General features: G+C 25.4%; 1 protein-coding gene across 3 annotated transcripts; it reads left to right on the plus strand.

Moving 5' to 3' along the window:
* Nucleotides 1-930: 930 nt before the first annotated feature.
* Nucleotides 931-7,451, plus strand: LOC114129365 (uncharacterized). Of its 3 annotated transcripts, none has more exons than XM_027994083.2 (6): nt 931-1,099; nt 5,012-5,052; nt 5,184-5,277; nt 5,343-5,488; nt 5,829-5,916; nt 7,025-7,451. In XM_027994083.2, exons 1-5 carry the CDS (start codon nt 1,096-1,098, stop codon nt 5,877-5,879), a joined length of 336 nt encoding a protein of 111 aa, XP_027849884.1. In that variant the 5' UTR covers nt 931-1,095; the 3' UTR covers nt 5,880-5,916; nt 7,025-7,451. The 3 variants fall into 3 exon arrangements, with proteins under 3 accessions (XP_027849884.1, XP_027849885.1, XP_027849883.1); XM_027994084.2 differs by having other exon boundaries at nt 5,829-5,909; XM_027994082.2 differs by lacking the exon at nt 5,829-5,916.
* The last annotated feature ends 5,271 nt before the right edge of the window (nt 7,452-12,722 follow it).

The raw sequence follows: 12,722 nt of genomic DNA on the forward strand, positions 1-12,722 counted from the left end.
AAATTCCTATGCATAGAAATTAAAAGCTCCATTTATGAATAACATTTTTTTAATTAATGTAATATATTATACATGTATAATTTAAACAATAATATTATTATTATTTATTACTAAGATCAAAGGGGTATCTACCAGCGGCGTACACATTGGGGGGGTCACTCAAACATTTTTTAATGGTATAATTGGTCCATTAATACAATCTAAGGAGGTGTCTAAGTATCCAAAATACCCCCTCCCATTTATGATTGCGCCACTGTTTGTATATATGTATGATTTATATGAATTAGTTTAATTAGATTTAATAATTATTTATGATTCAGAATACAATACCTATTCAATTTTAGAATTTAAAAACTTGAAGCTTAAATTTAAATTTAGAATAAATTCCTAAATGTTTTTTTCTTTAGTCAAAAATAATATAATGTAAATTAACGTTCATATTATAATAGTATAATACGAGTACCTATGTGTTATCATAAACATCGACTCAAAAGAAAATATTATTATTAAATAAGTCTAATTAATCAGATTTGTATTTCTCGTATATTATTTAATGACAATACAGATTTTGTAATTTTAAATTATCACCAGCATGTAGCGCGTTTTGATGGTATGGACTATGGGTTACTTAACCTATTAAATACGAAGTAGGTACAGCTACCTATTATGAATATGAATGGGTTTTTTTTTAGTCCGAAGATTCTTACGATTCTAACGTCTGTATACAGGTATATATTATAATGGTCCAATGAAATCAGTGAACCCAAGAATCAGTTAGAATGTTCCCTTTCCATTCTTGACGTATTGTTAAAAAAACTGGTTTCCTGTTACTTGTGCCAGGCAACGTGGGTTAACGCCCACTACATTGCTATAACATAACCAGACGTAGGTATACATGTGATGTCATAAGGAGGTATTAGAAGGCTATGGTGTATACTTTTACATTCTTTATGCAGTCCTCTACTGTATATGCCAGTGGTCTGTGTATGTATGAGTAATGAAAAAAATATTATACTTGTACGGTTTATTGTGTTATATTTAGTTTAAAGTTTTGTGTTTTTAATTTTTATGGTTAAAATTCAAAACTGAAGAAACATGGGTAAATTTATAATTATATTATTTGTTAATTATTATTAGTTATAATAACTTAGTTATATTACTATCAAAATTAAACAACGTTAACTTACGTATTCAACTATTTCGTAGACTGTATAGGTATTATAATACATAAGGTAGACGCCAGACGGTACTCTTTACTCTTAGACATAGTTTAAAATATGCATTGTTTATTTTAATATATATTTGTATATACTGTATATATGTATAAATTGTAATTAGGTACATTTTAACAGTTAACCATCATTACTCATTACTTAATAGTTATTTAAGTATCTACCTATTTTAAATATATTGCCTACTTTAAAAAAATTCTCAATCATACTTTTTAAAGGGTAGGTATAAGAAAATCTATACTTAATAACTAATATTAATATTATTATTAATATGTTCTTGTATTTATAATATCCTTATAATTATTTTAACGAAGAAATAACAATACTCTCTTTTTAGTTTTATACTTTTAAGTTCTAAGTAGATTTTTTTGAGGGGAAACGTTTAAAAGTTTTTAAAAACGTTAATACGAAAATTTCGAAAAAAAATTCCGAGTAGGATATACTTTTAAAAGAATCACTTAATATACCTAATACCTATAAATGTAAAACGTATAAAAAACATTCATATTTTTGAAAAGAGTAATTATATTTTTCTACATTTTGGTTTTTTATGTTTAAGATTGTATTATAAAAAAATACGATACTTCAATATTAATGGAAGAAGTTTTAAGTTTTAGAAGTTTAGACAGATACTTTTTCTTAAAAACCTAGCATATAAAGTCTAACGATTAAAGTACAATTTTAATTTAATATAAATGTATACTCACCTATTCTTTAAGATGTCTTACTACCTATATGTGCATTAATTGTATATATTATTTCTGCCTATTTCCTTTTATACATTATAATTTATAATAATACGCATGTACTATGTATTTTTTCTTTTTATGAAATTTAGAAAATAAATAGTTTTCTGTAGCATATAAATTATAATAAAATAATTTAAAATGTCAATGTTCAAAATATAGGTATTTACCCAATAAGTTATATAGTCAAGTTGCGATAATTCTAAGTTTGTCTTTTCCCTTGAAGTGTTTATACGTTATATTTGAAGTACCTACCTATATTATTCGAAAAATGCAAAAGTCGAATTTATTTTTACTCTCCTTTAGATTCAGATTACCGAAACCTAACTGTATTGTGTATAATATATTTACTGTACATACCTAACCTATTTGTATGTATTAGTTGTGTTATTTATGATTGATTAAAAAGTATTGGAAGATGTTACATAATATATTAGTTTTGGTTAAAAATTAATAAATATAAAAATTATTATAAATTCATATTATAATAATATAAATTATTGAAAAAATATAATATAAAGCAACACTTTAATGCAGAGTAAAGCCGCACAATTGCCAGAATGTAGGTGGGTACTAGGTATATAATATTATACTCGTACTTATACCTACATCTGTTTATTTAATTATTATTTGACGTAAATATTCTTACAATATACAAGGACAGGTAATAGAGCTGTTCACCATTTAACTACCTATATCTACGCACCTACTCATTTTATTGAAGTTTTAGCGTTTGAGAAAATAACATTTTTACATAATTTAATGTAATTTCAAAACAAAATTATCTCAAAAATATATTTTTTTCCTCTACTCATAAATGTATTAAAGTAGGTATATTTTATTTTAGAATATTAAATTAAAAATGTATATGTTTTCATTCAAAAAGGTTAAAAATTAAAATCATAAAAAATTGTAAAACATACAATTTATAAGCAAATGATGGAAATAATGCAATACAATTTTATTACCTATGTAAAAATATTATTTTTAAAAATGTTAAAACTTCAACTTTAAAATAATATTTGAAAGTTGAGAAATGACTACACTAGACTCTTAAATGGATTACCTTATTCTTATATAAGGATTAAGGTTGTTCTTGGATTTAATTAACATAATATATTTACATTTAAATAAAGGTAGGTATGTCGTACTCTCGTACTTCTACAAAATAAAACAATATTATACTATTTTTTTACTATCCATACGTAAATAACAAAATAAATTCTTTAAAATTATCATGGCAATCAAAATCACAATAATAATGATTATCATTCATCTATTCATTTTATTCCTATTTTCTATAATTATTTAGCTATTCAATTAGAAACCTCTGAACTGTGAAGTGTAAATAAAATATAGGTGAATGAAGATGTGATGCAAACCTTGATTTGAAAACTAGGTAGTAATTTTCGTTATAATTAATTATTGAAATTAAATAAAAAATAATATATTAGTAAAATGGTATCGGGATTGTTTTGCTTGGAATAAGACTCAGGTATTTCAATATATACTACATGTACCTATGATGTATTTATTATGTCTATATGGATGACACATTGACACAGATCATAGTTTTGCCTATATATAGACGTAACAATTACAGTCTACTGTCTATATCAGTAATGCTTATATTTTTTTATCTATTCTACGACCTAATTCCGGTTATTCTATAAGTACTCTAAAGTCTATATTTAAATATAAATGCTAAAATGCATAATATACGTGAAGTTTTGAACTTAATATTATTATGGTTAAATAAGCTTCATTAGAATAAAGTGTTTTAAACTTTCGAGCATGACTATTTTAAAGTTTAAACCAAGAAAGTAAGATTAATAATTAAACAGTAGTATGGTTCATGTAAGATGTAATATATTATGTAGCTTCTTTTGGTTATTACGGTACTATAACTATTATAGAAATTTAAGAAAGTTGTCCCATCACCTCACTATAAATAGACCACAAAATCAACAATTAGACAATACAATTTAGGTATACTTCTGTTTTCAGAATTTTCATTAGATATTAATTTTTTCTTCTGAAATTTAAATAGATTTAATATTATTATTTATTTAAATTTACGGACGTCAGACACTATAGTCCTTTTTCATAATTTTACGTGTGCAGAAAATATAAACAATATCAGTGTATAAAAAGACAAAATATTGCAGTATAAAGTAAATGACTATATTTACCATATTAATAATAAAATGAATATATTGAGAAAAGCTTTAAAATATATTGTTAAATAAAATCAAAGACATATATAATATATTATCAGTAACCATTAGGAGGTTAGTAAGAGAATTTAATGTATAATTTTCATTTTATACAGTGGAATCAGTGGATAAAATGGTTTCAAATCTCTTTTTTAAACGAATTAATGATAACAATTTAGAATATAGTACCTTCACCTAACTAATAATAATTTATAGAGAAATTTAGATAGTAAAAGCATTCAACGTTCATTAAGTAATAAGTGGTAAAATATTAAGAAAGTTTAAAATATTATTATAAGAACCATGGGAATATTAAATTTGAAACAAATAAAACATAGAACATTATTTTGAACAGATTCTAGGGTAGAAATTTGATGTACCTATTACTTATCCACATAAAAGGGCGGTAGTATCCTTAATGAAAATGGAAATAAGATCAATAAAGAATGTTTTAAAGAATAGGACCCATATCCATGATGGATGAACCATAAGTAATGCACTTAATGAAGCACAAATTACGGATAGCTTATCATACCTGTGTAAAAAAAGTGTTAATTCTAAAATTAAAAAATAAATAATTCCTTTAACACCACAGAAGTGAGTTATTGATGTCAGATAGTCTTATTATAGTAAACTAATCGGATCTTATTCGGTTTTTATAATTTTTATTAATTTAGCGGCACCGACAAAAGGAAGGGGATTAGAATTTATTTTAACATTTATAGTACCTATAGGTACCTATAAATTATAATTTATAATTGATCAACCATAATACTTAAAACATTATTTAAAGCTAAATTGTGTTTGTATTTTTCAGATTTATCGATATGTCAACTTCTTTTCTTGTTCTCAATACTGGTAAACTAAATGAAAATATTTCATAAATAATTAATTGTACCCATTAATATAATATCATTTATGTGTAAACAAAATATTATTATTTTATTTGCTATGTCTATACATATTAATCATACATTTTATATGTTTAGAACGTAGTATTAGGTGGTGATATGATGAGGAAATCGATTGTTTACGACAAAAAAACACCTAATGTATTTTATTGTCCATTAAATAAACCTACTGGTAACTGCATTATAAAAGTTATTGTTTTTGTTTTTAAGTATTACATAATTATAATACAATTTTAGGTTTTGATAAATTGTTTGTGCACTCAAGACCATTAAAAAAATTATGTGAATTTGATGGAAAACCCTTGCCCGAAGACTACAAATCTGATTGTTTTCAAGATGTTGATGAAACTGAATATGCTTGCAAAGAAAAATATAGAATTATGGTAAGATGAAATTATTTATAAAAATATTGGTGTTTAAGTATATTGTGATAAAAATACAAAATAATAAGATTATATAGGTGTCCTGTATAATTATTAAATTCAACACTGTGTATATTATTTTATTTATTTATTTTATTAATTTACGCCTAACGGTTTTTGTAAGTTAATAGTACAATTATACGTATATACATATTAATTAATAATTATTTAATAGTATTAATAATTATTTGCTATAGATTGGAGTACAACATTATTAACTAGGTACAAATGGTACAATGAAACATTGAAACTTAATCCTTAAAATGATATTAATACATGTATATATATATATAACTTTCAGAAGAGATTGTCGAAGAAACAACTGGATAGTTTATTCGGAAATAACGACTAGAATAACTCTAACAAAATAACGCTCTGTAATGTAAGAGGTTGTATAATCCTACTGATATAATATAATATATACATTATACATATTTCATTTTTACAAATAACAATTTTATATATACATTTTGCATGTTAACTAAGAAAAATAATTTATTTATTTTATTATGCTTATTGCTTATTATTTAATTAAAAAATGATGTTTACTATTATTAGGCATCAGCCTTGTATAAGTGTGGCTATGGCACGAGGTGTGACACATACATATTATGGCATAGATAATAAATATCCAAGTACCTATAATCCTTGCAAGTTGCAGGTGTCAGTTTATACACACATTATTAAAAATCTTAATATATTTAATATTAATAAGGTTACAAAAAGGTATTGTTTGGGAAGGTATGGTGAGGGGGTTTGAGGGTTATTCAAAATATTATTAAAAAAAGAAACTGATGTTAAATTAAAAAAGTTGACAGAATCTCAGACAATTTTGTATACTACCTATATAATATTGTATTATACACGAATATTGAATAATTTGTATATATAATACGGTATAAATAATTAATATATTTATATGAAATGAGAATACTTAAAAAATTATACAACACTAATTCTATTGTTTTAGAAAAATTACGTAAATATATTTTAAAAATCCCTCACTGAGTGCGACTTTACTTTAAGTTTTAATTAATACTTGTATAACCAAGTTAAACTGTATACAAATAATAACAATATAATATACATTTAATAATTATTATCAGTATAAATTACTATTCATATCTTAGAAACCAAGTAATATGTCCTATATGAATTATATATTGGATATATTAATGCATCACCTAGTACCTATAGATATAGCCATATAAGTGTGTATAATACACAGAAATATCAAATTTTTTGATTGATAAATGATAATTACTAAAAAAATAAAGAAATTTTTAATAAATAATTATACCCAAATTAAACTTTTGTAATTAGGTAAGTTTAAAAATTATAAAAAAATAATTTGTACATAATATTTTAATAAAATAATATTATTGTTATCAGTTCAAAAATAGTCTTCTAGTAGTTGCATCTATCTTCTTTAGCTTATTTGATATTAATGTTTTACTTTTTACTGTTATTTTTAAAATCTAATAATATACTTTTCAGATGCGTCTTCACCCACCTGGTACTGAAAACGACAAAGAGAGTACAAAATGGGAAAAAGCTTATAAAAAAGTTGTTAGAAAACGTAAGAGACAACAATCACAATAAATAGTTTTATATGATGATAAATATCATAAGTAATGAATGAAATACTTAGATATTTAGTTTAAAATAATATGTACCTACCTAATATTTAATAATACATCCACTAGATTAAAAAAAAAAAAAAAAATTAAAATTAATTATTTATAAACATTGGTGCTGTAATAAATATTAATCTAATTTAGTTTTGTAGTAGATAATAGAATTATTTGTATTATATTATTATAAACAATTTTAATACAATTGTAACTAATTTTTTTTTACTTTTTATACATTCAAGTATAATAAATCGTTATTTATAAAATTAATAAAATCAATAACGAAACAATTATGAATATTTATATATACCTATACCTATGTAGAAGTAATAAAGTTATTGTTATTTTATTAAAATATCCATCAGAAAATACTTCAAAATACCTACCTACTCTAAAAGTCTCATCATAAATCAATTAGAAACTGTACATTTAAATTAAAAATTGATTACAATTTATACCACACATTCACACAAGTAATATGATGCAATAAATCACATACTTGTTCTTTTAACTTTTTGTACTTACATATTATGTTGGTTTGATTATACTTATCACTGATAATTCAACAAAAAAGGCAGGTATAAATAGTAACTGCTCTGGTTCTGTATACTAACGCTGGTATAGAATGTAACTCATCGATATCGTATTATCGTAATTGAGTAGATTACTGCAGTGATTAATTAATAGGTAGGTATATCAAATTTGAATTGGATCTTTTTCGTTTATTCACTATACTACTACTTTTTTTGGTTTTTTCATTATTTTACCATTACTCGATAAATGTTCTATTGCTCTAAAAACTGTGTATTATTTTATCACTCTGAAAGAACGCTTTTTTTTTTACCCGTAACGAAAAACATCCCATTTTTTGGTTGAAAATCAGATTTGATCAGTGATGTCCACGTTGCCACTCGCTCGCTGCTCTGCGCTCGGACAAAAATATCGCTTCGGAGTAAAAAAAAAAGTGTAGAAAAGATATAATATTATAAAAGATACATTCATCAAGTGGTATAAAATAAACGGAAAAAGTCCTAATAATATAGTAATACTAAATATAACATAATGAGCGTCGAGCAGACCATAATAACTCTGGCAATATGTAAGCGATTGACCTATTCTTTTTAATACCTACCATCGCTCAATGAATTCTTTGGCAAATATTTTCAGAAATTTAGAATAGTGACCATCTGCTTATTGATTAATAATTTCATCAAGAGAGATAAATAGAGAGAATAAGAGAATTATAAATGTTCTATAAGATGAAATTTAAAAAGCCCTGTTGATCACTATTCTTGAATTATACCTCGAGTCTCATTATTAAAATCAATTAATCAATTAGGTATTAAAAACAAAAAATATTATTAGTTAATTACTTTGGGATTTTCATTTTCTTTCGAAATCATATGCATACTTATGCGTTTAATTAAATCATTTTTTCGGGTATATTTTCTTAAGCAATGAACATGCACATTCCTATAGCATTAAAAAATACCATAATGATATGATGTGTAATGATGTGAATATAAAATGACGAAATCTACTTACCAGATACCTTTTAATTTTTTGAAAATTATTATTAATATTAAAATTAATAAAAAAATTTCAATTTTTTAAAATAAAGAGTGGTGTTTCGTATTTGATAAATGAATCAATACGTATAGAATGTTATAACGTTAAAACTTAAAAGGTATTTGGTTAGTAGGTGTGTTCATTTTATATTCAACATTGAAACACATCATATCATTAATAAAAGAACCACTCTGCATATATTAAAAAAATGACATATGACCACTATAAAATATACACTACCTACATAATATTATTCTATGTCCACTTACAAAATAATCTCGGTCCAACAAGTGTTTAGTTTTTATGTGACGTTTTAAAGTGTCTTTCCGTAAGAACTTCTTGTTATAATCATGACACTCCTATGAGGATTATATTAAGTATATCAAATATTAATATAGGTATACCATTTTAAAATCTACTTATAAATTACTTACAAAAATCGTTAACATGGAAAAAATTTGTCCCTTCTAGAGTCCGTTTTGGATGAACACTTTTCTTATGAAAATTTTATGATATTATCGACGATTATACACTAACAATAAAATTAATACCTGTATGGCTGTACCTATACATTTTCAAAGGTTATAATAAAAGGTCAATATAAAGATTTATAGGTTGATATAATAAAAAGTGGTAATAAAGATTATTGATATTATAGATACGATTGTACAACACGGAAATTTCTATACATGTACATAATTAAAGTTCAATAAAATTAAAATATATAAAATATATTATTATTATTATCATCATCCTTGCATTTTTTTACAAATGTCAAAAAATTAAACATAATATAAAATTCAATATATATAGGTATTCAATTTTATTATATTAATTATAATAATTATAATATTTAAATTCAGGCGGTAATTTGAATGTTATCAGTACTATCATGTATGATACTATTATAACAGTCACGAACAAATATAGCAACATTTATTTATTTATTTTTACTCGCCACCGGATCTATGGCATTTGTAGGCTCGTGATCTAAGCTCGTGACTCTAGATCATCTCAGTCCCTCCTGACATTGGAATATCCAGAATGACTTTACGGGGGTGGTTACAGGAATAAAAATATGCTTACAACATAATATTATTAAATAAATATACATTTAAATTGTTTACATCAAAAGATAACATTAAAAAAAAAAGCCCAAGGGGGTGGTTTGAACCCCCAAAACCACCCCCGTGGATAAGCCGCTGTCTCCTGAATATTGATCAATACATATTTCTCCTGACTCTGTCTGCGTTCGACCGAGTACCTGTTTGTATTCGGCGTAATATATGTCCGCTCGATCGTGCCATTAACATTTATACTGTTTAATTTTATTAATCAGTTACTGTTGTTTGTGAATATTGTTTTGTCTATTTATTTTATTGTGTTGTCAGTACACTATATCCTGACCCGTTGCTTGAGTTTAAAAGTTTCATAACATTTCGTAATAATGTCAGATCAATATGAGAATCAAGACGTCACAAGCGGCAAATCTAAAACAGTGGAAAACGGCAGCAAAATGCCGGAGGAGACTACGTCTAAAGTCAAAAGAGTTGCGGTAGGAGTTGCGCACAATTTGATGAAAGAAGTAGATTTAGATAAGATGATGTTAGAACTTGCCGACAAATTAGAAGGTACCGGGGCAGAACAAGGCAAGATGTAATTAAAAATGTGAGCTAATAAATTTAAATAATTTAATTAACACTTTGTCGTATACTCCGATTGCTTGAACGTATACCAAAATAAAGAATAACCAAAAATAACGTAAAAATATTTTATTCGTACGCCGCGTCCAGTGGTGATCGAGTCACACGATCACCACCGCTGACCCTTTTGCTGCCTTATCCATATGCCCATATTTGTTATACATTAATTTTACAATGGAATTACTATCGATTGTTCTAGTTTTTACACATTTATATCACATTTTGCTTACTATGCTAATTGAAATATCACAATACATTGATACCTACTAACTTACATAATTGTTATTTTAACCTATTTGTATGTATTTTTAATACTGCTTAATTTATTTATTGAGTTTCGTCGTTTTACTTATTATCTATGATTATTTTCTTAACTTAATTCTTACGTACTAATATCTCTTATTTTGATTGAAATTCATTAAAGTCTAATACAACAACTTAGTAACATTATATTGTATATTAATATTATTATTATTATTATATAAATTGTAATACGTAGGTACAATGATTAGGTATTATATGATTTTGATTATTATAATTGTAATAGTAAAATAAAATAAAATGTTTTAAATTATAATTATAGTATACAAATAACAATACAAAAATTAACATTGTAAACAATCTTTAACCAAAGTTTTTATATTTTAACATTCATATTTAAAAAATATTGTAACCTTCAGATTTAATTATTAATGTAACTCGCACAAAACATGTACACTTGCAGTGAATTAACTTAAATAAAATGTATTAAATCGTAAATGTTTTTTTTTTTTTTTTTTTGTAACACAACACGGTTGTTTTATACATAACAGACGTTCTTGTACATGATTTTGGTATTTAATCTTTATTTATCCTCAATACCAGTGGAATCGTGAAAAAAATGGTCACAGAAAAAAAACCCAAAAAATAAAAGTGTGTTCTCTTAGCGTAATCTCCTTCTCCTTATATCTCCTTTCTCTTTATATGTATAATAAAGTGTGGAGGAATTCGGCGTTTGCCCATCATTAATATGTTTATGGGTCTGAATCGTTCTGCCTCATTTCATAATAAAATTCCAACTTACCCCTGACCCCTCTACCATGATATATTTTATAATGAATTCCGGAAAAAAGAACAATTTTTAATACTAATAATTTATTATGACAATTGGTATAAATCTAATAAATTGTAGTGCCAAAAGTTTTTTCCGGAAATCATTAGTTTTAAAGTTATATAGCCTACCAAGTTCACGATTTTCGGTGACTTACGCATGCGCGAAACGCATACTACGACTTCTAATGAGATATGATAATCGAAAATTATTACAAACCGTTGTTAGCAAAATAATTATGGGCATCGTTTTTTAGCCCTGTGACCTACCTTCGGTGGTGTTGCATAGCAAATCAAGGGATATTCTCGTTTTGAATGTCCGAGCGAGCGCAACGAGCGAGTGGCAACGTTAGCCCTTATTCTCTTTGAAAATTGTATGTTAAAATAAGCATATATTTTTTTTTTTTTGGATTACTCAAAAACTAATGATTTCCGGAAAAAACTTTTGGCACCATAATTTTTAAAACGTTAAGATACATAGGTTTCCAAAAAAAAAAAAAACACCAAAATTTCGAGTGGTGCTGAACTAGATTTGTCTATTTGTGGTACTAAGTGTTCATACTATAATGTCACTACTCACCCAGAAAGCTTTATTATTGGAAATACGAAAGCACCATATTAAGTTCAGTGTTTCACTAAAATTCTCATATTTTGTAATTAGTAATTAATATCTGCAATAGCGGGAGGTTAGGTTTTCAACAATTATTCTTTCTTTCTTTGGTCTTTACTACCGATTACCTACTTTTTATAATCGTATTCATATGAGACTAAATATTACTAACCTCTCGGCTTTCGTATAGATCGTTCTATCATTCCACGAACATCTTCGTCGTGATTTTAGATAACAGTGGTTAGTGACGAAGTATGACGTATGTGGTATGTATTATGTACTATTATAATAATATTATACACGTTAAAATAAATTTGTTTTGTCATTATAATAATATATAATAACAAAAAGCTTTTGTAATTTAAAATGTATGTTATATGATTATTGAATATTATAATATTCTTGAAGTCGATTGGAAACAATTAAAATAATAGTATATGTACCTTATTTTTATTTACAAATTACAATAGTTAGGTGAGGCTGAGCCTCACTTGCCTCTCTTGACGAGCCGCCACATTTATACTTTTGCCATATATAAGTTACAAGGCGCAACTAAGGTAAAAATTCTGGGGGGGGGGGGCATTCAGGTC

The sequence above is a fragment of the Aphis gossypii genome, chromosome 2 (genome assembly GCF_020184175.1).
Source record: "Aphis gossypii isolate Hap1 chromosome 2, ASM2018417v2, whole genome shotgun sequence".
Taxonomy (NCBI): Eukaryota; Metazoa; Arthropoda; class Insecta; order Hemiptera; family Aphididae; genus Aphis; species Aphis gossypii.